The sequence below is a fragment of the Crinia signifera genome, chromosome 1 (assembly GCF_055691185.1).
Source record: "Crinia signifera chromosome 1, ASM5569118v1, whole genome shotgun sequence".
NCBI classification, from domain to species: domain Eukaryota; kingdom Metazoa; phylum Chordata; class Amphibia; order Anura; family Myobatrachidae; genus Crinia; species Crinia signifera.
The window spans coordinates 165,518,948-165,545,260 of NC_139217.1; the positions used below are offsets into that span (position 1 = coordinate 165,518,948).

At 41.5% G+C, this 26,313-nt stretch overlaps 1 protein-coding gene across 2 annotated transcripts in view; it reads left to right on the forward strand.

The window, feature by feature from the left end:
- Positions 1 to 26,313, forward strand: part of LOC146063684 (uncharacterized) — a 137,300-nt gene that overhangs the window by 77,844 nt on the left and 33,143 nt on the right. For both annotated transcript variants that reach the window (XM_083176296.1, XM_083176287.1), the window contains exons 15-20: positions 2,903 to 3,532; positions 7,135 to 7,329; positions 9,137 to 9,232; positions 10,519 to 11,005; positions 15,055 to 15,123; positions 16,354 to 16,430. In XM_083176296.1, the coding sequence (XP_083032422.1) occupies positions 2,903 to 3,532; positions 7,135 to 7,329; positions 9,137 to 9,232; positions 10,519 to 11,005; positions 15,055 to 15,123; positions 16,354 to 16,430 (1,554 nt within the window). The remainder of the gene's footprint in view (positions 1 to 2,902; positions 3,533 to 7,134; positions 7,330 to 9,136; positions 9,233 to 10,518; positions 11,006 to 15,054; positions 15,124 to 16,353; positions 16,431 to 26,313) is intronic.

Here is a 26,313-nt window from a genome sequence, read left to right on the forward strand (position 1 = left end):
GCCTTACAGCAGAAAGTTCTTTCAGTGCTGCTATATAGACTGATTTTAGTTAATCACTGTGTCAGACCGCTGGGCATGATGGTGGCGACTTTCGAAGCGCTACCTTATGGCTGTTTTCACTCTCAAGTGTTCCAACTTGATTTTGTCACAGTGGTCGGGCTCACATCTTGCTCTCTGTCAGAAGGGGTCGCTAGCTCCACGGACTTCATAATCTCTCCTTCAGTGGTTGAATGCCCACAATCTGTTGCAGGGTCATTGCTTCTGGTGGAAGCTTATGACATCCTTCAGGACGAAGCAATTCAGGTCCAGTTAGATGCAGTCATGCAAGAGGTATCAAGGATTCTGGTTTGGGCAGAGGCCCACACAGAAACTATGATGCCCATATTCATTCCAGGGGTGGAGAATTGGGAGGCCAATAACATCTGGTTGGGAACATTTGGTCTACAGCATGATGGTCGACAGTCATTAGGTCAACACCATTAGGTTGACATGGGTCTAGGTCGACCTGGTTCTAGGTCGACAGGCCATTAGTTCGACAATGTCTAGGTCGACATGGTGTTTTTCACACTTTTTTTGACCTGAATGTCAACACAGTCAACATGGACACAGTTTCAAGTGCACCGCATCCCCTCGCATCGCTCGCTGTGCTCGCGATGCGTCGGGCATGGTTTTTATTCTCCCACCATGCCCTAGTGGATGGTAGGGCATGAAATACCACCTGTCGGCCCATGTCCTCTAAAAAAACAGGGAAAAACCGCATGTCGACCTTTTGACTGTCGAACTAATTACCTTTTGACCTTTTACCATGTCGACCTAATGGTGTCGACCTAATGGTGACGACCTAATGGTGTCGACCTAATGACTGTCGACCAAATGAACGCATCCCATAACCTCAGCCGCCAGGACGTGGATTCCAAGGGATGGTCTCTTAACCCTCAGCTGTTTGGGTTACTGATGCAGAGGTGGGCCTTCCTCAGGTAGACCTAATGGTCTTGCAGAGAGACCACAAGCTCTGTTGTACCTCTCGATCCCAAGGTCCTCAAGTGGTAGCTGTAGAAGCACTGGTAGCTCCATGGCAGTTCCAGTTTGTTTACCTATTTCCTTTGTTCCCTCTATTACCCTGTCTTTGTCTTCTTCAATGGATCAAGATCCCGCATCTCGGTCATCTTGATAGTCCAAGACTTGGCCCGCAGGGTTTGGTACGCCAACCTATGGTGCCTTTTTAATTGACGATCTTTTGCCCCTTTCCTCTGAGGAAAGACATATTACATATTGGGCCTTTAGTTTTCCAGATTTAAAGCGGATTAGTTTTATGGTGTCGTTGTTGAGTAGGTGCTCCTTAGGAAAAGGGGTATTCTGCGGTCATACCTACTATGATTAGCGCACGAAAAGACGTCACTTTATGTCCTTACCATCGCATTTGGAAAGCATATGTTGCCTGGTGCAAAGGTAAAGGTTTTTCTTCTTACATACAAGACGTCTAGACTCCTTTTTCTTCAAGCTGGTCAATCGGCACGTTTGAGCCTTGGCTCCTTTAAACATCCAAGTTTCAGCTCTGTCCATTTTCTTTTCAAATAAAATAGGCACTGCATTCAGATGAGATTTGGATATCATTCTTTCATTCCTCTAGTCATCTCTTTTTGATCTCAATCTGTAATTTGTAAATCTGTAATTTGAAAACAATCTGTTTAATGTTGCTACTTGTATTCGAAGACCGTTGTACTATTGGCTTTGTCATCCACTAGGCGAGTCTTGGATCTAGGGGCCCTTTCATGTAGACCTCCATATTTGGCCTCTCATGCAGATAGGGGGGGCTTTGTTCTAAAATGTTGAATCTCCCAAAAGTAATTTCCAGTTTCCACATGAATCAGCCTACAATTGTACAGGTGTTTTTGGATAATTTACCCTTCTCAAGATTCCTTGATGTGGACAGAACTGCTTTTCTTAGGAAACGGACTCTCCGCTTGTACGCTATGATGTGGCTCACCTGGGTTAGCCGACCTCCAAATATAATTTGGATTTGCCTTGCAATTTGACAAGCTTATATCTTGCCGCCTTTATGAAGCCTCCGGATGTAAAGGCTCACTATACTTGCTCAGTGGGGCCTTTATGGACAGCTGCTTGTGGGGTTTCTATGGACCGTCTGTGTAGAGTGGTGACCTGGTCCAGCCATCATACCTTTTTACACTTCTATAGGTTTGACACGTTTGCGCCCGTAGCATCACAATTTGGTCATGCCGTTCTGCATGGTTCTCAGCGCTCTCCCGCTCTGGTTGGGAGCTCTTAAAATGGGGACACCTTACTTTCCAAAGTCATCTACTGGTTTGAAAGAGGGATTTTGGTACTTACCAGTAAATCCTTTTCTCTGAATCCACAGGGGACACTGGTCACCTTTTGGGTATTGTTCCTTTTCCTGCCTTGGTGGTGGACTTTTTAATTGATATCTGCTTCTTCTTCTTCTTATGTTCTAATAGTTTTGTGTTTGTGTTTCTCTTCACCTGTTTCGCTCTAGTTTCCAGCTCTTCTCGGGCACAGTTACTATGACTGGCTGCGGGAAGGGTATAGAGGGGAGGAGCATTCGCACTGTGTAATAAAGTGCCAGCTCCCTGTTACTATCAATCTATACCCCATTGTAATTTACTCTCTAGTGTCTAATGTGGATTCCAAGAAAATGATTTAACGGTAAGTACCAAAACTTTTATGTTTTTTCATTGGTTCTGAAACCTTTTTTACTTTATATGATGTGTATTTAAAATAAAAGGGAATGATCTTTTTATCCATCATACACAACTTTGCGCTGTTTTCTTTGTTTCTTTTTTTCTTTCGGATCAGCTTTTAAGATGATCAAAAAGCACAGTGTCATTTATTAATTCATTTTTTTTTGTGATCCGACTTAATCTAGCTTTTTTTGAGAGTTTTGAAGAAGAGTTTGACATCGTAGACATCTCAAATGTGAAGCAACAGATACTGCTGCCACATCCTGGGAAGTCAAAAGCTTTGAAATACCTACCTGCTACAGAGAGTGAGGAAATGTCTGTACACAAGCAAAATGAGCCGAGTGTTTCCTATCAAAATTCCCTGAAAGAACATTCTTCAATGAAAACACATCTCAATAATACGTTCAACAACGATTTGTCTATGGGGAAAGTCACACAAAAGCCTTTTTTGTCAGATGATGAATCTAGTGATTCTTCTTTAAGTTCCACAGAAGAGACCATTAGAGTTCAGATTTCAAAAAAGAGAAACCTTTTAGAAGAGAGAAACAATGGGCCAGGTCCCAATAAACTGCATGAATGGAAAACAAAAGCGCATCTAAAAAAGGTTGCTTTGGCACAAGCTAAGACTAGTGTTGACCAAGTCCCTTTAATTCGAGATAATTTACCTGAACAGGAATCGAACTTGAGTAATAAAAAGCCAAATCACCAGCAGTCAAAAAAAAGCAGACAAGGTTCTAGACAACGTGCACACATACAAAAGACTGTTTCTTCAGACTTTGAGAATAATAAATCTTCAGCTACTTCTAAGTTTAGAGGTAAGTCAGAACTAGTTACTAAAGTCTAAATGTGTTTTTCATTCACATGTGTAAAGAAATGTGTGTATAATGATCTTAAATATTGCTAAAAGCGGTTGGTCGTTATCAAAGGTGTTAGTTTGTGCGCCAGCTGGAGCAGGTTTTTTTTTTGTTTCTTTTTCTGCATTCCATTTTTCTCCCACCCCCTCAATGCTTTCTCTCTCTCTCACATAGGCCCTTATTCAGATCTGATCGCAGTACAAATTTGTTCTCAAAATGGGCAGATGTGCAGAGAGAGTTAAATTTAGGTGGGGTGTGTTGAAACTGAAATCTAAATTTCAGTGTAAAAATAATGCAGTCAGTAATTTACTCTGCACAGAAACAAAATAAGTCACACAAATCTAACTCTCTATACATGTTACATCTGCCCACCTGCAGTGCACATGGTTTTGCCCATTTTGAAACAACTTTGTACTGCAATCAGATCTGAATAAGGGTCCTAATCTTTCTCACCCTTTCACGCTATTTCTCTTTCCACCTATTTGTCACTTGAGTGCTCTTGTTCCCACTCCCAAACTGAAGTACCCAGAGGAAACCCTCGCAAGCACGGAGAGAATATAAAAATTCCATATAGTTAGCGCCATGGTGGGATGGAACTCATGACCTCGTGCTATGAGGCAGTAATGCTAACCATTACACTGTCCGTGCTGCCCAGATTTTATGGTTTGAAGCTTCTCCATTATATTTGCACACTAGCCTTTGGAGAACTTTTTCATTTTGCAACCTTTTCTTGGTCATCTTTCCTTCTCTTGACCTAAAATAAAGTTGAGACCCACCACAGGTCATAAAGAACAATTGCAGAGGGGAGTGGTCAAAGTGATAGTAATATGAGTGAGGGGCTAAGCTGTGCTGAAAATGCATAATCAAGCCAGTCCGTAGATGTTGGTAAGTTCATGCAAGTGGGCTATCACAAATGTAAGGGCATATACAAAGTTGTAGCTTGCGCGTATAACTGGTATTTCAATATATTCAGTAACTCTGCTGTGACCACGTTGGCAGCCGCAGGAATGCCAGCCAAAGAAAGAGTGCCCCCCTCTCCATACAGCAGAAGGTAGCAAGTATCAGTATTGTAAGGCAAGACTATATATTACTGAATGAAAGTGGGAGGTTGAATTTGAAATGCATTGGTCTCTGCATCACCCATACTTGCGTATCTTGCATTCCAGAGCAGCACGCACAGTGCAAAAACACACGACACAATCTTCAAATGGACTTTTTCAAATCTGCAACAGCCTCATTGCCTTTATGTTCCTACACACTTGCTCAAAATGCACCTGGAAGATGTCCTGTAATATTTGTATAAAATAAAATGTTTTCATTATACAAGTACACTACCTTTAATTTGGCACCCCTTGGTTCCAGCACTGTACCGGACTTTTTTTTTTTTTTTTACTAACCATGCAACACCCAAACTTCCCACAGCCTGACTCCTTACCCCCCCCTCCCCCCCCCCCCCCCTTCCTGCAGCCAGAATCTTTCCCGCAACCTAACTATGCTTCTATAGCATAACTCTCCCTGGCATCTAATGTGTTTGGATTAAATGAGGTGCAGGAAAATTTATCTTGTACCTATGCTACCAAAAAGTTATCTGTTGTAATGTATGGTGGAGGAGTCTGGCACTTAAAGAGTTAATTAAGGGTGTTATTCTCACCTGATTGCTGCTCTACAAAATTGCAGAGCTGAAGCCCCACCAGAGTAAACACACACCCTGTGCAAGTTGCTTGAGAATATGAAGCCAATGGGTGGCTAGCTGCAAATCCATATGCAACTCACTCACCATTAACTGATTTTTTCCAGTCTGTGCGTAACTCAGAACCTACTGTAAGGGGGGTTTTTAATGTCAGGGTCACGGCAGTCGAGCCTGCTCGACCGCCGTGACCCAGTCCCGTTCTCAGTCAGCTCGACCGAGAACACGCAGGCGGGATTCAATGTCCCGCCTGCCGGGGAGCGAAAAGGGGGCGTGGCCGTGAGTTGCGGCCGGGAAGAGGCGAGCTGCAGCCGGCAGCTCGTCACTTCCCGGCTGTTCTCGGCAGAACGAGCCCGACAGCTTGTGATGTCGGGCTCGTTCTGACGAGATACCCTGCTCAATGCTGTCGGGGAAGACAGCATTGAATAGGGCCCGCCGGAGATTGAATATCCCCCTAAGTGTATGTCATAGAAACAGGCTTACCGAGGCCGGAGCTGATGTCACAAATTCTCCCTAAAAACACTTGGGAACGCCTGCATTTTTGCTGATGCTCCCATATAACCTCCCTGAAAACAAATGGGAATGCCTGCATTTTCCCTGATGCTCCCATAAACAGTGACTGCTTCACGATCGCTGATTTTTGTCGCTGTGTGGCATCACGCATGCGTACAGTGATTAGAACGTGTGCGCTGTCATTTGGTAATCGATTGCCATTAAAATTTGTGATCAGGTCTAAATAACAGCTCTAAGTGTGATCTGGCTACTCCCCCCTACGTACCCTAGCAGCCTAGAGAACTCAGTTTGTTAAAGTGCCTGCTGGAGTCAGGCATTTATTCCACATGAAATATGACAGAACTGCACTTGTCTAAACCACTAGCAGCATGGGTGGGTGCAGGGCCTTGCTCCAGTTACCTCAGTGGTAGCCCTAGCAATTCTCCACTTTGAGCCTTTGCAAATTGAGGGTCTGCTGCAGGTTTAGGTGTGATTTTGTGAATTTTGCAAAATTACAACTCCTACAACTGCAGGGGCGGCCCAGCACAGGACAAGGCCACCCCACATGCAGGGTCCTGCCCTGTGATGTGCCCACAAAATTGTGTTCACACCCTCCAGCTGCGCAGCCAGGCCAGCTATGTTTGGGGATGCAGCAGCTGCGTGTGTCTCTTCCCCTGAATGGTCTGAGACTACACATGCCTGCATTGACAGTCCGTAAATACCCTGTTTGTTGTATCACTGTCTCCTTTTGTAAAGCGCAACAGAATATGCTGCGCTATATAAGAAATAGTTAATAAATAAATAAATTGTCTGGAGTGCGCTTAGAAAATGATACATTTTGGCCCCCGTATCTGTCTATTGTTACACCCTGTTGCTAGTTACCCTTTGGCTTGTTAAATTGTGCCCTGAGATTGCCTTTTTGGTTGGGCATTCTGTCTTTGATCTGGGAAGAGGTCCGATACCTCCACTGTTTTGCACGTGTCTGCACATATGCTGCCTGCCCCCTGCCCAGCAAAAGAAAGCAGCAGCTTTTTCATGCTGAGGGACCCATCAGCCAGACACACTATGCTGGCAGTGGAGAACCTGGTAAAAGGCTGACTCTTCCCTTCTAAATTATATGGGAACTGCTACTTTTGTTTACTGCCTGTGAATGTCTGTCCAGTTTAAAATTGACATTGCTGTGTACCTAACTGCTACTAGTGTCCACCTAGGAATAAGCCCCTTTATTAGAAACTAACTGAGCTCTTTAGTTTGCTGTGTTGTGGGGTCTGTTCAGACTTAAGTGCCAGCCACCTCCAGCACTCCCAGTACTCTGTGTTCCAGTGTCCCCCATATAATTGGACAAAATTATATAACCGATATGTACTCAATTTCTATTTTGCAGGTAAGGAATTGAGAAGCATTCTATCCGATAAATTGGAAATGCCCGTTCTTGACCAATACCACTCTGATGACAATAGTCCTAATATGGTCAATCAAAAGGAAAGTGGTTTTAGAAGAAGCAAGAGGACATCATTGCCACCAGCAATGTGGTGGAGTGTTTCTGGAGAGCCAGTGCAAGGTCAACTTAACAAGAAAAGTATGTTGCTTTATTGAGGTTTTTCCATGGTCCATATATAAGTACATTTGTACAAAGTTGTGCTTTACAAAATGGAGCATACAGCCTTTTTTATGTAGTTACAATGGGGGAGTGAAAGGGTTCTGGCTTTTCTTCCAAAACAGTTACTGGCTCCTAGCATCTGGGTCTAAAGTTGCTAGGTGAGCTGCTAGTCTAAAGGTTTCCTAGCCTCGGTAGAAACAATTGCTAAAGCCACTATACTGTACCATCAGGTGTGCACCAATGTGATCAGCAATGAAGATGGGGTCAAATTATTTTACTGTTTTTAGAGGTTATGCATATATGTATTAGCCATAATATCTGGATGCTTAATTTATATATAATTGGTCCCTTTTTGTATGGGTGGTCTGATTTGGCAGGTAGTTGATTATGTGTACATATCGAGAATGGAAAATGAGGTTTGTGCCCATTACTTAGATGTTCAACAGTCCTAATAAAGGTGCAGAATGGGATGAGGGGTTTGGTGTGCACAGAGGGCAGCATTCCCTACCTCTACTATACACCTCTACATAAGTTCCTGCTGCACCAAGGATGAGGGCCAAGCCTGGGAATCTGGTCTTTGCTGGCATGGATCATCAAATGGAGATTGCACAAAAAGCTTCTCTGAAAATTTCAGCAACCTTCATCTGACACCTACAGTTAGAGATGGATAAACATGCCAAGTACTGGACAAAGAAGTAACAGTCAACAGACCTGCCAAATCAAAGACTGCCCATACTACATGCATTACTTTTATAATACTTAAAGGTTCATTTGAACTTTGTCATAGTGCTGCTAACATACTCCTGACGGTTTCCTTTATTTCCAAATAATGATGGTTGATCAGATGTATGCATACTACATAGCACTAATGTTTTCCAGGTGTGGTTAGGCCAAGTACTGCATCTGCATTACAGTTTCACTTGGTTGCGTAAGTTCCCCTGCAACTGCAAGCCTGCGTAAGGTCAGACTTAATCAGGCTGCAGTCGCAGATGATTCTTGCAAGAAGGTGGTATGCACCTCCTCCTGCATTGCATTGCGGCGTGCAGCTTGGCATATGTGATCCAACCTGAATGAGAGCCAAAGTCACCTGATTTTGGCATCACTTGTGCACTGATCTCACTCTTTTGTGAAGCTAGAGACAGGTTAGACAGTTTGTTTTGTTGTTGCTGTATAGCTAGTAGGTAGAGGATGGATTGTCAGGGGAGCAGTAAGAAGGATATGGTCTTTGATCCACAAGAATTTAGAAGCACATACACAGGGCAATAATAGCCCGGTATCTAAGCGATCTGTCTAGAAATTAAGCACAGATCACTCCGTTTGTACACCCCATAGTAATGGCAATTCACTGACCCGCAAAATGTCCTCACCAGTGTCCTAAGCTCAAGGGTAATTTCCCTAGCCTACTTTGCCCAGCATGTATGCTAGGGAAAATCGCTCCATTAGTATGAGTGTTTGGGTGAAGAGGAGATCGAGGAACAGGCTGCAGTTTATGCCCATGGCAAACAAAAACTGGGATTAATGTGCACTTCACCACAAATTCACATGGATTTGGCAAAATTGCAGCTGTGTTCAAGTATTTTTGCGGCATTTTCAATCATAACCAAACCCATAGAACTTACATTTGCAAATGTTTTTTTTTAATAATTAAATTTTATGTTAGTTATGAAGGCAAAGGTATGAACAATTAAGGATTTTTTTCTATGAAATGATGTGTATTTTGGTACAAGTGTACTACTTAAAAATTAAAAAAAGGATTTATTTATTTATTTATTATTTCTTTCATTAGCTTATGCAAGTGGGAAAAATGCACCTTCCAAAAGTCAACGTATCCAATCTGCTGGTGGTGGTGGTGGTGGTGTTGATGGTGATGATGATGATAATGGTGAGTGCTAAATCCAAAAGCTTTGAAAAGCAAAAATATGACCATGGTTTAGCAGGCATGCACAATTCTGCAATATTGTCATGTTATAGTTCACATATGGATTCCATTTGTAAGATGTAGATAAATTCATGAGAGTTCAAACCACGCAGCTAAGCAGCACTACAGCGCAATTCTGAATAATTGCACAAAGATAATTATTGAGACCATATAGCCCAAATAGACTCATTGACTGCTCTTATCACTTTCACTGTTAGCAGCCAAAAAACCCTCCCACCAACCACAGCTCTCAACACACCCCTCAGAGTCATTGTTTGGTCAGGTGGGGGTTGACTGAAAAATTATAATTTTTTTGTGTGAAATTACATTTTTTTATTCACAATTCTGAGTTGTTTTTAGTAAATTGTTATGCAAAAATATATTTGTCTGTTTTTTTTTCAATTTTTTTTAAGTTACCAACCAATGTGACTGAATATATTTTTGTAGACATTTGTGATGACTAAAGTATGGTTTAATATAAAAATATTGTTAAAAAATATTGTTCACAGGGTACTAATTTTGTTAATGCATAATTGTAATCCAGGGATAGCCAAATCCAATCCTCCAGATCTACCAAAAATTAGTTTTTCAGGTCTTCTCACATAATCACAAGTGCAGCAAAGTGGATGTATTAAAATGTCAGTGAGTATTGATTACACTTGTGCACCTGCTAGGTGGTCTGGAAAACGTGAACTGACATCCACTTTGCTGCACTTGTGATTATGTGAGAAGACCTGAAAAACTAATTTATAACTCGAATCCCAAAAATAACATAACTATTTAGTTCAGTGTACCATTTCACCTAATTTACCTTATGCAATTTTACTAAAAATATGTCTTCACATTGTAAGATGTAATAATGCCTACAAATACAAAAATATTTAATATAACCATACCAGTGTATAACATGCGTATATCACAAACTCAATGGTGAAGTACTGGTTCCGGCCGCTGATCCAGCACAGGGTCAAATACTGTGAACGCTATTCACTGGAATGGGGAGAAGGGTGTCGTGTACTGCTGCCTTTGCTGCTGCTGACCTCCAGCAGGAGGGGAGTTGGGCCCACGCTGCCGCTGATCTGCTTTCGACCAGATTCTGCTTCCACCCTACTTGAAAAAAAAAATCTGGTCGCCCTGGCGAACTGCCCCCCCCCCCCCCCCCCCCTGCCACCGGTATTTGGCGATCCCTGCTTTAGATATATTAATGTTCTTATAAATTACACTTTTGTTTATTATTTTTTGTATTTCAGAAGAGAATGGCGTCCTGAAAAAGCAAGAAAAAAGTAAAAACAATAGGAAATCAAGTAAAAAAGGAAAGGGAGAAAAAAAGTTGAAAGGAAAAGAGGGAACATTTAAACAGATTAGAAAAGTAAAAAAAGGAATGAAAGCCCAAACTAGTGAAGATGACAATTATTCCAAATTGTTGGAAACTTCTTCCCAAATGTCAGAAAGTCCTGAAGTTTCAGATGACATCTTAAAAAATGACAATAATTTGTTAGAGACTTCCACAGTTCAAGACGTCTGTAATGTAAAACCAAATTTGTCACGTAAACGAAAACATGTCGATGAAATAGAAAAAGCACAGATATCTCCCAAGAAAAAATTAAAGTCAATTTTAAAAAATAAATCTGAAGGATTACCTGATTTTGAAGATGTCGAACACCTAGATCCTGAAAGATTAGAAGATGGTAATGGTACAGACGAAAGTCAAGAATCAGGAACGGATCATCACTCAAGGTAAGGTGTTTTTTTCCCTGCTACTGCTCTTGTTAAGCTTTCATTTTATTATGATTGATGTACAGATGTAGTCATGCTTATCCATCGTGGCATGGATAGCACGACTAGTGTGCGTGCAAATAAGACACGTGCGTGCAAACTCCATTCATTTCTATGGGCGGGCGGCAAAGCCTGGCGAATATGGTAACACTGCCACAATGTGTTTGCACATGCATACTCATCATGGCAAAGATGAGTGTGACTATAGCTGTATTTGTATGTAAGGAAAGCAACATTATTGCCTGATTTTTGGAGCTTTTTAAAAAAAAATAGATATATATATTTTTTTTAATGTGTTCACCAAAGCACCTTCAAAATATATAGCTTTGCCGTTCTGAGCAATATCTTTTAAAAATGTGTCTAGTTTGTATGGGTCTATAGTTGCATCATAGGTGCATACAAAGATGCTTAACCCTTTGAATGCCAAGTGAATTTGTCCAAATATGTGTGAAAATTGGCAAGTAAACCTTTTATTCATTATAATGACCTTTTAATGTTTACCTAACATATGAAATCTAATCTTTTTTTTTACACAACATTTTTTATTTGAATTTATAAAATAAATGTGAGCATTGCCTCCATATTTAGCGGATATTTAGCACATCTCTCACCGATACGTTGGCCCTCAAAAAGGTTAAACAGAAACCAGTACTTTTGTGGCAAAAAGTCACAGATTAAGCTTAACTATTTGTGGCAAGAGCCATGGTGCCGCCTCTTGTATCGGAACTCTTTTGCCTTTTCTTTACCCTTACTTTCGAGTAGTAGAACATAGAAATACATGTAATGCTAGCCCGCCTAGTCTGTGTACCCTTGCAGTGTACTTTTTGATACGTTAGTGATGCAAGGAAGATGTGTCTTTAAGGAAAAAGACATGTGACGCTACTAAGTCACAAAGGGGTATATGGAAGAACCATAGTTATTGTGGAGAAGCCGTATCAGGGCCGGTATGTGCACTGATACTGTTTCTCCACCGTGTATGAAATAGAAGTGTGTGAAATACCTATATAGTCGTTATCTAAAAGATAGCATGCCAATGCTGTGGGCAGTGTATGAACAGTCAGTAGTGCTGATGGTTCAGAAAGCTCTAGATATCTGTATATATCTAATATTGTTACTCTACCATTTATGACTGCAGAGTCATGTGCTAAATGACAAATAGAACATCAACATTCCTGGGTAGTGTAAACACTGTGTGATAAATGGCAGCATGCTAATATACCATGCACTGGCCTTTTAATCATCTACAACTATTGATTTCAACAGCTGCAGTTGTCAGCTGCTAACTCCAGGGTTGCACAGGAAATCCCATGAAAATAGCATTAGGGTAGGGTATGAGGGGGGTTAGGCTGCGGGGCTGGGAGGTTAGATTTAGGTGGCGGTATTAGGTTTAAACACTAGTGGGGAAGTTTAGGGCTAGGCACGTGCTGGGCAGGAGTTATAGTTAGGCTGCTGGAAGGGCGGTTTGGTAGGGCAGGGGGAAGAGAAATATACTTACCTGACCCCTGTTGGGATGCCGACATCATTGTTCTGACCGCCTGTATGCCCACTGCCGGTCATCCGTATGTATCCTGTTTTTACTTCCCCAATCTGGTAGCTGAGCTGGTAATAAGTCTCATCAGTGTAACTTCCTGCTTGGTCTCGCTAAAGAGACAAAGCAGGGATGGTGCCACTATACATCTCCCCCTGAAATACTCTACAGCTTATGCATTGGTGAGATCTTTGTGCACCATATAACTGTATTGTATTATTGTACACACAGCCCCAGTATCACTTTACCAGTATTCTAAACATTTATGCCCCTTTCAGACCGCACTTAAAAACTGGTATTTTGCTGATTTTTAACCGTCTTAAAACGGTACTCTGTGCGGTCTGAAAGGTGCAGAACCACTTTACCGTTTTACAAAAGCCGTTTTTGTAAAACTGTTAAAATGGAGGGTCAGACCCGGTATTTTGGCATGAAAATCGGATCTGAAACTGTATTTAGGACCCAGCCAATGCGCTGGGTCCTAAATTCAGCGCAGTGAATATTTAATGAGCGCTCATTAAATATTCATAGCACTGGAGCCTGCTGGCCCCCGCGGGTTAACATACCCGACCCCCGCCCCGCAATCTGTTTAAGAAAGCCATTTTCCGAAAGTCACTTTTCTTATAAGCAGTCTCCTGCTGCTTATAAGAAAATTGACTTTCGGAAAATGGCTGCCCCCATACAAAAGACAGTTTTTTTTAACAGGTTTTCCTAAGGGGCAGCCATTTTCCGAAAGTCGCTTTTTCTTCTTATAAGCGCATCCGTCCATACAGTACTGCCGGGATCTGCAACGGGAGGTACCGGCTGCACGGAGGGGGGTGTATGTTGTTAACCCTAGGACGGGGTTTGATGTTAACCTGCGGGGGGGGGGGGGGGGTGTGTGGTTGTGTAAAGCGCGTGGGGGGGGGGGGTGGCGCAGCGGCACTGCTGAAGACTGCACTGGCTTTGACCCTGTATTTGGAAAGTTTCCAAAAAACGGGTCTGCCAGTGTAAAAAAAACGCCACTTAAACGGTAATATACCGTTTAAGAGATGCGGTGTGAAAGGGGTTTTACCTGGCAGACCCGTTTTTGGAAACGTTTTCAAATACAGGGTCAAAGCCAGTTATGCGGTCTGAAAGCAGCATTAATTTAAATGCTGGTTCTATCCAACTCATGTCATATTTTTTTTCCCCCGATATGACCCAGTATAGTTTCAGACTTCACAATACAAATTTTGTCTGTCCATTATTTTTGCTAATTATTATTATTTACTGCACACAACTACCTTTTTTGTGGGTTTGCTTCTTTAAAAACACCAAACACCATCAATATTTATTTATTAACAGTTTCTGATATAGCGCACACATATTCAGCAGCGCTTTACAGAGAACAGTTGAACATTTACTTCAGTCCCTGCCCCAGTGGCGCTTACAATCTATATTCCCTACCACATTTACACGCACACACAGACATTCTAGGGTTATTTTTGTTAGGAGCCCATTAGCCTACCTGTATATTTTTGGATTGTGGTAGGGAAACCGGAGTACCCGGAGGAAACCCACGCAAGTAAGGGGAGAATATACAAACTCTGCACAGTTAGGGCCATGGTGGGAATCGAACCCATGACCTTAGTGCTTTGAGGCAGTAATGCTAACCATTACCCCATCTGTACTGCCCCAGGATCATGTAACCTATGTCTATGAAAAAGAAGTATTTTTGTAATTCATCAAACCTGTCATGTTCGCTTTCCTCATTATTAAATAAAATATGCAAAAGTTTGTACTCCATTTAGCCAATCATTCTTCACCTCCATCTGAGTGCTGGTTCCAATTCAGGGTTCAGTGTATATGTTTATATAATATGGTTTACTTTTGAGGAGACAGAAAAGCTGATAATGGAAGAGCTTACATATCGTTTATATTCTAGTTTTCCATTAGTAAACACTATCTGCACAAATGTGCATTAAATTATCTTCATTGTATTTGTGTCACCAGACTTTATGTAATGTAATTTATTTGTTTTAAACCCTACAATGCCCACTATATCATATTTACTACAGAAGGTTAAGATTTTCTCTTGAGTTTTATTTGACACCATGTAAGAGTTTTGGGGGGTTTATTTTATTAATTGTTGCCAAAAACACATTTGGAGTGGGTCTTCAAAATTGCAGTAGACAGCACTATTCAGACGGGCTAAGGTTTGTGCAAAAACTAATTTATATAACTTAACATATGGCCATTCTTTTTTTTTTTTTTATCTGCATTGAATATGTGTTCCTCTAGCTGCTGTGGAACTACACATCCCAGGATACCCTGGCACATGTTTGCTATTGGGGAATAGTAAAACTATGGCAGAGCATGTTTGGAATGTGTAGTTCCACAGCAGTTGGAGGATATATTGAATTCCCCTGCTGTAAAGCCGGACATATCAAATAGAACTCCGTATCAGAAACACATGAAGCTTTGATTTATTCAATAAATGTGACTTTTTGTTTTTTTCCTTTAGTTATCAGTTGCAGCAGAACAACGCTAGCTCACCATACTTTTCAAAATTTGAGAAAATAGATTCTATTTTGTAAGTAATATGATTACATTGAATATAAAATAAGGATTTTTTTGCTATTTACCAGTTTGTTCTAAATGAAGGTGTGATTTAGCATTTAGAAAAAATAACAAAAAACAACCAGATCTCTTAATGGGACAGATGTATTAAGCCTGGTGAAGAGAGAAAGTGGTGAAAAGGTAGAGATAACGTGGAAGGAGATAACGCTCCAGCCAATCAACGTCTAACTGTAATTTTTCAAATGCAGTTGATTGGCTGCTGCGTTATCTCCTTCCACGTTATCTCTACCTTTTCACCACTTTCTCTCTTCACCAGGCTTAATACATCTGCCCCAATGACTGCTATGCTGCTGAAATTGTGTCACTTGGCCTGTAGCAGAAGAACCATGAAGAGAAAAATGTAAATTTAATTTGATAAACTTAGTGTATAAAATGACAATCAAACCATATAGTTAAAATTCTTGTTTCCAGGTCACTCAATGGTCTTAGTCACCCTTTTTTTTTTGTGGTGGTTCTTAGTTTTGTGAATCTGTGAATAGCCTGACAATTTACAGGATATTACATTTAGCCGTACTTGTGTGGTATATTTAGTTGACATTCAGAATGCCAGCATCTGAATATCGATATTCAGAATATCAACCTTAACATATGGCAACATTCACAATGTTGATAATGACTGAATGTCAAAATAGTGAATATCGCCTATGTGATTTCCCTTGAACTGTTCATCTAATCATAATTGTAGCCTAACCCCAATGTTGTGTATCAACAATGTGGTGGTTGACCTTCACACTGTCGGTAATATTGAAGATCATTCTCCTCAGTGTTGACATCCTGACTTCATACCCCCGTCTGCATGAATCCACAAAGGTAACATAGAGGCTGATTCAGACCCATTCGCTTGGGTCTGAAGTCGTCCCTGTCCCTAATGTTTGGGGTTTGTGCATGCAAACCACTTTGTGGAGCTTCACACTGGCCGAGCCGTTTGCTCCGGGAGAGGGTGGACCAGGGTCAGCAGCAGTGGGAACGCTCAGTGGTTTATGGGCTTCCCCATAAAAATGCTGGGCATTCCCCTGAGAAAGTAGGCCTGGGGATGCCGACTCAGTCTATCTGTTTGCTTTACTGTATTTACATGCAGTCACTGAACAGGTCTGAATCCAGTCCATAGTCCTTGATTATTTTTGGATTTATTTATTTTTGTTTGTTTTGCTGAACAGTTGTTTTTGGTTGATCTTTTCTGTAGCCAAAGTGGACCAGTTTTAAAATCAAGACCAGTTGAAAGTCCAGTGAAACCACTTGTGTGCGCCTTGAATTCTCCAGGTATGGGTTTCAAAAGCATGTTTCGTGACCAGTAAAGTATTTAAAAAAGTAGTTTAGTAACTCTAAATAATGTTTATAATGTTTTTTGTGTTCAAGGTAAAGTATGGTTTGATTTTGTTCAGTAGGCAAACTTCCAAGTTTTTGTTTAATTTGACCACTTGGACAGAATCAAATATTTTAATGTACTGTAGTATGATATGTTATTTTAACCACTTATTAAACTGTTTTACTGTATTGGCTACTAATCACAGTGACCATGACTGCCCAGCATTGATTTGTATGTATCACGTGTACAGTAAATCAGCATATATGGCAAAGGTGACAGTTGCAGCGGTTATGCTATGTATATTTAAAGATCAACCTGGCACAGATCCTTCTGCTTCGTGATTAGTCAGAGAGCCTGATCTGACAGATTCCTATGCTAGATAAATGAAGTTGCTGAGTGTTCTGTGCCAGTTTGAAGAAAGTATTATCCAATTGGAGTCCTTGCACATTTACTTTTTTTGCTCTATAAAGAATGGCACTAGGTGTCTGTGTTCCTACCTTCTGCACTGCAGTGCAGGGATTGTTCTCCTGTTTTTCAGTTCATTTAAGTTTATTTCTAGTCTACTGACTTTATTAGTTACTTCCTTTTTACCCTGAATAACACCATGTTTAGCATGTGTTGTGAAGAATCTAGGTAAAGCTTTACCTTCGACTCATCTCTGTTGGCTGCCTCAAGTCCAGAAGGTTGATGCGTTTTCCATGATTTTTTTGGTGTTTACCAATATGGACACTGTATGGACATCCTACCACGTTCCCTTGCATGCTTCGGGCTCAGTGCATTTGCTATGTAGGGCACTCTAGTATGAAAAAACACCTGTATTGGAAAATAATGTGGATAAAAGTGAAAAACTTATATAGACCATTTTTCATGTTGACCTTTTGACCATGTCAACCTAAGGTGTGTTGACTTTTTCCATGTGTCGACCAGTTGTGGTTGACCTATTGACTGTCAACTTGCCAATTGAATCACTTGCTTAAGACTATGTTCAAGGATGCCTACCTTTATGTCTTAATCTGGCAGGTGGATCATTTGCTACTAAGGTTTGCTGTACTGTCTCAGTTTAAGTTGGGATCTTCCCTTCAACCTGTTAAACCTATTCAGAGATGATCATCTTTTATATGCATGACCTCATGATCAAGACCTCCTCCCTAGTCTTACTGAAAGCTGTTGTGGGGAGAAAAACAGGTGTTCAAAATTGCACTGAACTGATTAGATCTTAAGTTAAAACATTTTTGCATAAGGGTTTTGGGCAAAATTATTTCAACATTCGAGGAACTTTGGTTTTCACCATTCCACTGAAAGAATTCCAGATCAAGTTCCTTGATAAGAGGACCAAATCTTAAGGCCCCCAGAAACTAGGCAATTCACATGCGGTTTGGGATTTTTCCATGTGATCCGTCATATAAAAATGTATCCATTTTGCATGTGATGACAATAGATGTAATGCATAGTCCAGTTCGCATCACACCGGAGCCTGTGAGTCACATCGGCTGCAGAAGAAATCTGTTGGATTTTATGCAATATATTGCATGTAAAAAGGACTGCATGCGATCCTGCCATCTGGAAGGTCCCAGGCAACTCAACGGGGATCGCAGTCAAGTTTTCCAAGGGCAGAAGTCACCCTAGTGAATGCCCAGCTTTAGTAATTTTAGTGCATTGTGCAATCAAAGATTTCACCAGTTATGTGGTATGGGCAGTAAAGTCATCCGCCAGTCCCACTTTCCACAAAGTGTGATATAAACAATTCCTATAAATGTTTTGCATGCCTGCTATGTTTAACACACTGACTATGGCTCTTTTCCTCCTTCGGAGGTGTAAAGATTCATAAATCGGGCAGTGTAATAGCCTTGGCATACCTGAACCATCACCAAATGCTCAGGCCATGAGAGAAACCGTGGATCATGTTTTTTTCCAAGCGGAATATTTTAACTTTTAGCTGGGGAGGTTCTAAGCTCACTGATGTGTTGTGGTCAGGCTCATATAGATGAGGTTCAGAGATCATTTAAAATTTTTCATTGACTTGCTGAAAGCTGTGCATTGTGGCAGTGACACATGGACAGACAACCAATAATTGCTCAACTACAGGGTGCGGCAGAAATAACTCCCACATTTTGAAAAATCACTGTGGGGTCTCAAAAGCAGTGGTGCTATTCCGTTAGGTAGGGTACCTAATGAAGTTTTCAGTCGTCACAATGCCATGGTTGGGGGAGCATCGAGGCTTTGCAGTGGAGGCATTTTTCAAAAATGCGACACAGAGGGTGTTTCGCAGGTGGCTTAGTTTACGTGCTAATGAAAGTGTTCCAGAACGGAATTTTTTTTGCTGTGGGTTCAAAGAGTAAGGGCAACAGGATTTGCACTGAAGAGAAAACCACCCAGACGTCCCAAAAGTGTGAGAACACCCGAAAACATTGCTGCAGTGAGGGCTTCGTTTTGAACTGTCTCCATTGCATTCAGTACGGAAACATACCTCAGCTCTTAGGATTTTGGTAAAGAACTGTAAGGTGAATTTTTCATACTGACCTTCCTTTACACCCATACAATATTATGATTGGTCAGGAATTGTCTCCAGCAGACTGGGGAAGATGTACGGATTGCTTTAATAGGATCCTCGCAGCTGTGCCTCCCACTGTCATTCTGTGGAGTAGCGATGAAGCCCATTTCCACCTTTCTGGCACAGTGAACAAACAAAATTTTCACTACTAGGCTGCTAAAGACCCTCGAGAACCCCATGCTTGACCTCTTCACAGCCCAAAAGTGAGCATTTGGTGTGCCGTGTCTTCTATAGGTGTCATTGGGCCTTACTTTTTTGAAGAGGGTGGAGTCACTGTGGATTCCAATCGATACTGCAATATGTTGGAGAATTTTTTACGCCTGAAAATTGAAGAGTATGGGGGAAGAACACAACCTAGAGGACTTCTGGTTCCAACAGGATGGAGCTATGGGCCATACTGCACGTCGTCCACGCAAAGTTTTGCAGGAGATGTTCCCGGGTCGAGTGGTCTCCTTGCGCGAGGCAGTTCTGTGGCCACCGCGCTCACCCGATTTTAAGTCCTTGTGGCTTTTTTTCTTTGGGGCTACCTCAAGGCCAAGGTTTTCAAACATCATCCTCGGTCTTTGGACCAAATAAAGGAGGCCATTCAAGAAGAAATTTTAAGGAATTTCACCTGATATGCTAGTGAGAGTGTTCGAAAATGTCCAAGAATGGCTCCAAATGTGTATCAGCAATCAATGCCACCATTTGGACAATATGATTTTATAAACTTAAAGTAAAACTTTTTTTTATAACTACATTTGGGAAATAAAAAGTGTTTGGTGATACCTCGTACCATTTTTCAATCCCCCAGTTCTTTCTGCCGCACCCTGTGCTTGAATGGAATAGCGAAGATATGTAATTTAGGCAACCCTCATACTGAGATGTTGAATAATCTAAAAGTTGTAATCCAGACCTCTATCAGGCTATAGACACCCTCTTCTCTATTGGTCATCAAGGAGGACAAAACAATGTGTTTTTTTTTGTAGAGTATTACTGGTGGAGCAGGTTTTTTAATTCTTTCCTTGACTAAAGGGTAATGATAGACACTGCAACATTGATCCCAGACACTGCAGAAGAGTGGCCATTCATTTCATTTGCCCTGCATTGTTGTAAGGTCATGTGGTTTATGATGAAGGTGGTACTGGCTATCTTCCACTGACTAATAGATGATCTTGAGACATAGCTTTATACAGTACTAGCTGAGATGCCCAGCTATGTTTAGGTTTGGTAGTGCAATTAGCATTACTTGATGTTTATCCTTCTCTTGTTTTAAGCTTTGCAGCTCTTTCAACAGTCCCATGAGGTGGCTGCCTAGTGTATGTGTTGACTATAAGCTTGTGTCCACCTTTTGTCAATGTCGACCTTGAGTATGTCAACCATTTCAAGGTGTCAACCTAGTGATTTTCGACATAGACATTGTCTACCCCATGACCGCATACTTACATTGCATACTACTTTATGCTTGGTTTTGCTATGAAATGCAGGAAGTTCCCTAACAGAGGGGCAGATTTATTAAGCTTGGAGAAGAGATAAACTGGAGATAAAGCGGAGAAAAGGTAAAAGGAGATAAAGCACCAGCCAATCAGCTGTGTTTGAAAAAGACAGTTGGGAGCTGATTGGCTAGTGCTTTATCTCCTTTTACCTTTTCTCCGCTTTATCTCCAGTTTATCTCTTCTCCAAGCTTAATAAATCTGCCCCAGAGTGTGCAAAGCCTTGTTTTAGATTTAGGGGGTTATTCCGGTTGTTTTCTGGAATTCAGAGCCTGCTGATTTTCGATTTGACTGTGTATGGATCGTCTCATGCATGCGCATGGCCGTTCTGGAAAAAAAAAATCCAGTGTCCTTTTTTTTTCCACATTCTGTCTCTCACAATTGAGTGTACATCTGATGGAAATTACAGACCTCTCACATCTTTTTAACCCCTTCCTGACAGAGCCAGTTTTTGCGTTCCTGACAGAGCCCTTTTTTTCAAATCTGACATGTCTCACTTAAGTGGGGATAACTTTTTTTTGCTTTTACTTATCCCAGTGATTTTGAGATTGTTTTTTCGTGACACATTGTACTTCAAATTAGTGGTAAATTTGGGTCGATACAGTCTGTGTTTTTTTGTGAAAAATACCAAAATATCGTGAAAAAATGGAAAATTTAGCGATTTGCAAAATGTTAAATTTTCTGCTTGTGAGACAAATAATCTTACCACTCAAAATAGTGAATAACTAACATAGACCATATGTCTACTTTATGTTGACATCATTATTTCAACTTCCTTTTAATTTTTTGGGACACTAGGAGGCTTACAATATGAATAGCAAATTCTCAAATTTTCAAGAAAATTTCAAACACTGATTTTTTTAGGGACCAGTTCAGTTCTGATGTGACTTTGAGGGACTTGTATGTGAGACACCCCCATAAATGATGCCATTTCAAAAACTGCACCCCTCACAGTATTCAAAACAGCATTTTGGAAGTTTGTTAACCCTTTAGGTGTTTCACAGGAATTAAAACAAAGTGTAGGTGAAATTTCAAAATTTCTTTTTTTTTGCAGATTTGCAATTTTAATACATTTTTCTAAGGAACACAGTACATTTTACTAGAGAAATGTGACTGAAAATTGATTCCCCCAATTCTTTTGTTTTCATAAATATCCTATATGTGGCCCTAGTGTGCACGGTGACCAAACCACAGGCTTCATAATAGAAGGAGCACCTACTTGATTTTGGAGCCTCCTTTTTATGAGATTATTTTTTAGGCACCATGTAGGTTTCTAGGCACCATAAGATGCTAAAAGTTAGGAACCCCCCCACAAGTGACCCCATTTTGCAAACTACACCCCTCAGGGAATTCATCTAGGGGTATAGTGTACATTTCAAACCCCCAGGGGTTTCACCAATTGTGGTACAACTGGGCAGTGAAAATGAAAAATTATTTTTTTTACACAAAAATACAGTTCTGGCTCCAAATTTGTCATTTTCAGAAGGTATGAAGGAGACAAAGCACCCCAAAATCTGTGCCCCAATTTCTCCCGAGTACGGCAATGCCTCACATGTGACCAAAAAATACCAGTTGGGTGCATGGCAGGACTCAGAAGGGAAGGAGTGATTTTTGGATTTTGCAGCTCAGATTCTGGTGGAATTTTGGTGGGTGCTATGTCGCATTAGCAAGACCCCCAAAGCACCAATACAGTGGAACCCCCCCACAAGTGACCCCATTTTGCAAAGTACACCCCTCAGGGAATTCATCTAGGGGTATAGTGTACATTTCAAACCCCCAGGGGTTTCACCAATTTTGATACAAGTGGGCAGTGAAAATGAAAAATTACATTTTTTTACACAAAAATGCAGTTCTGGCTCAAAATTTTTCATTTTCACAAGGTATAAAGGAGAAAAAGCACCCCAAAATCTGTGCCCCAATTTCTCCCGAGTACGGCAATGCCTCACATGTGACCAAAAAATACCAGTTGGGTGCATGGCAGGACTCAGAAGGGAAGGAGTGATTTTTGGATTTTGCAGCACAGATTCTGGTGGAATGAATGGTGGGTGCTATGTTGCACCAATACAGTGGAACCCCCCCACAAGTCACCCCATTTTGCAAAGTACACCCCTCAGGGAATTCATCTAGGGGTATAGTGTACATTTCAAACCCCCAGGGGTTTCACCAATTTTGATACAAGTGGGCAGTGAAAATGAAAAATTACATTTTTTTACACAAAAATGCAGTTCTGGCTCAAAATTTTTCATTTTCAGAAGGTATGAAGGAGAAAAAGCACCCCAAAATATGTGCCCCAATTTCTCCCGAGTACGGAAATGCCTCACATGTGACCAAAAAATACCAGTTGGGTGCATGGCAGGACTCAGAACGGAAGGAGTGATTTTTGGATTTTGCGGCTCAGATTCTGGTGGAATTTTGGTGGGTGCTATGTCGCATTAGCAAGACCCCCCAAGCACCAATACAGTGGAACCCCCCCACAAGTCACCCCATTTTGAAAACTACACCCCTCAGGGAATTCATCTAGGGGTATAGTGTACATTTCAAACCCCCAGGGGTTTCACCAATTTTGATACAAGTGGGCAGTGAAAATGAAAAATTACATTTTTTACACAAAAATGCAGTTCTGGCTCGAAATTTTTCATTTTCAGAAGGTATGAAGGAGAAAAAGCACCCCAAAATCTGTGCCCCAATTTCTCCCGAGTACGGCAATGCCTCACATGTGACCAAAAAATACCAGTTGGGTGCATGGCAGGACTCAGAACGGAAGGAGTGATTTTTGGATTTTGCAGCTCAGATTCTGGTGGAATTTTGGTGGGTGCTATGTCGCATTAGCAAGACCCCCCAAGCACCAATACAGTGGAACCCCCCCACAAGTCACCCCATTTGGAAAACTACACCCCTCAGGGAATTCATCTAGGGGTATAGTGTACATTTCAAACCCCCAGGGGTTTCACCAATTTTGATACAAGTGGGCAGTGAAAATGAAAAATTACATTTTTTTACACAAAAATGCAGTTCTGGCTCAAAATTTTTCATTTTCAGAAGGTATGAAGGAGAAAAAGCACCCCAAAATCTGTGCCCCAATTTCTCCCGAGTACGGAAATGCCTCACATGTGACCAAAAAATACCAGTTGGGTGCATGGCAGGACTCAGAAGGGAAGGAGTGATTTTTGGATTTTGCAGCTCAGATTCTGGTGGAATTTTGGTGGGTGCTATGTCGCATTAGCAAGACCCCCAAAGCACCAATACAGTGGAACCCCCCCACAAGTGACCCCATTTTGCAAAGTACACCCCTCAGGGAATTCATCTAGGGGTATAGTGTACATTTCAAACCCCCAGGGGTTTCACCAATTTTGATACAAGTGGGCAGTGAAAATGAAAAATTACATTTTTTTACACAAAAATGCAGTTCTGGCTCAAAATTTTTCATTTTCACAAGGTATAAAGGAGAAAAAGCACCCCAAAATCTGTGCCCCAATTTCTCCCGAGTACGGCAATGCCTCACATGTGACCAAAAAATACCAGTTGGGTGCATGGCAGGACTCAGAAGGGAAGGAGTGATTTTTGGATTTTGCAGCACAGATTCTGGTGGAATGAATGGTGGGTGCTATGTTGCACCAATACAGTGGAACCCCCCCACAAGTCACCCCATTTTGCAAAGTACACCCCTCAGGGAATTCATCTAGGGGTATAGTGTACATTTCAAACCCCCAGGGGTTTCACCAATTTTGATACAAGTGGGCAGTGAAAATGAAAAATTACATTTTTTTACACAAAAATGCAGTTCTGGCTCAAAATTTTTCATTTTCAGAAGGTATGAAGGAGAAAAAGCACCCCAAAATATGTGCCCCAATTTCTCCCGAGTACGGAAATGCCTCACATGTGACCAAAAAATACCAGTTGGGTGCATGGCAGGACTCAGAACGGAAGGAGTGATTTTTGGATTTTGCGGCTCAGATTCTGGTGGAATTTTGGTGGGTGCTATGTCGCATTAGCAAGACCCCCCAAGCACCAATACAGTGGAACCCCCCCACAAGTCACCCCATTTTGAAAACTACACCCCTCAGGGAATTCATCTAGGGGTATAGTGTACATTTCAAACCCCCAGGGGTTTCACCAATTTTGATACAAGTGGGCAGTGAAAATGAAAAATTACATTTTTTACACAAAAATGCAGTTCTGGCTCGAAATTTTTCATTTTCAGAAGGTATGAAGGAGAAAAAGCACCCCAAAATCTGTGCCCCAATTTCTCCCGAGTACGGCAATGCCTCACATGTGACCAAAAAATACCAGTTGGGTGCATGGCAGGACTCAGAACGGAAGGAGTTATTTTTGGATTTTGCAGCTCAGATTCTGGTGGAATTTTGGTGGGTGCTATGTCGCATTAGCAAGACCCCCCAAGCACCAATACAGTGGAACCCCCCCACAAGTCACCCCATTTGGAAAACTACACCCCTCAGGGAATTCATCTAGGGGTATAGTGTACATTTCAAACCCCCAGGGGTTTCACCAATTTTGATACAAGTGGGCAGTGAAAATGAAAAATTACATTTTTTTACACAAAAATGCAGTTCTGGCTCAAAATTTTTCATTTTCAGAAGGTATGAAGGAGACAAAGCACCCCAAAATCTGTGCCCCAATTTCTCCCGAGTACGGCAATGCCTCACATGTGACCAAAAAATACCATTTGGGTGCATGGCAGGACTCAGAAGGGAAGGAGTGATTTTTGGATTTTGCAGCTCAGATTCTGGTGGAATTTTGGTGGGTGCTATGTCGCATTAGCAAGACCCCCCAAGCACCAATACAGTGGAACCCCCCCACAAGTGACCCCATTTTGCAAACTACACCCCTCAGGGAATTCATCTAGGGGTATAGTGTACATTTCAAACCCCCAGGGGTTTCACCAATTTTGATACAAGTGGGCAGTGAACATGAAAAATTACATTTTTTACACAAAAATGCAGTTCTGGCTCAAAATTTTTCATTTTCAGAAGGTATGAAGGAGAAAAAGCACCCCAAAATCTGTGCCCCAATTTCTCCCGAGTACGGCAATGCCTCACATGTGACCAAAAAATACCAGTTGGGTGCATGGCAGGACTCAAAAGGGAAGGAGTGATTTTTGGATTTTGCAGCTCAGATTCTGGTGGAATTTTGGTGGGTGCTATGTCGCATTAGCAAGACCCCCCAAGCACCAATACAGTGGAACCCCCCCACAAGTGACCCCATTTTGCAAACTACACCCCTCAGGGAATTCATCTAGGGGTATAGTGTACATTTAAAACCCCCAGGGGTTTCACCAATTTTGATACAAGTGGGCAGTGAAAATGAAAAATTACATTTTTTACACAAAAATGCAGTTCTGGCTCAAAATTTTTCATTTTCAGAAGGTATGAAGGAGAAAAAGCACCCCAAAATCTGTGCCCCAATTTCTCCCGAGTACGGCAATGCCTCACATGTGACCAAAAAATACCAGTTGGGTGCATGGCAGGACTCAGAAGGGAAGGAGTGATTTTTGGATTTTGCAGCACAGATTCTGGTGGAATGAATGGTGGGTGCTATGTTGCACCAATACAGTGGAACCCCCCCACAAGTCACCCCATTTTGCAAACTACACCCCTCAGGGAATTCATCTAGGGGTATAGTGTACATTTCAAACCCCCAGGGGTTTCACCAATTTTGATACAAGTGGGCAGTGAAAATGAAAAATTACATTTTTTTACACAAAAATGCAGTTCTGGCTCAAAATTTTTCATTTTCAGAAGGAATGAAGGAGACAAAGCACCCCAAAATCTGTGCCCCAATTTCTCCCGAGTACGG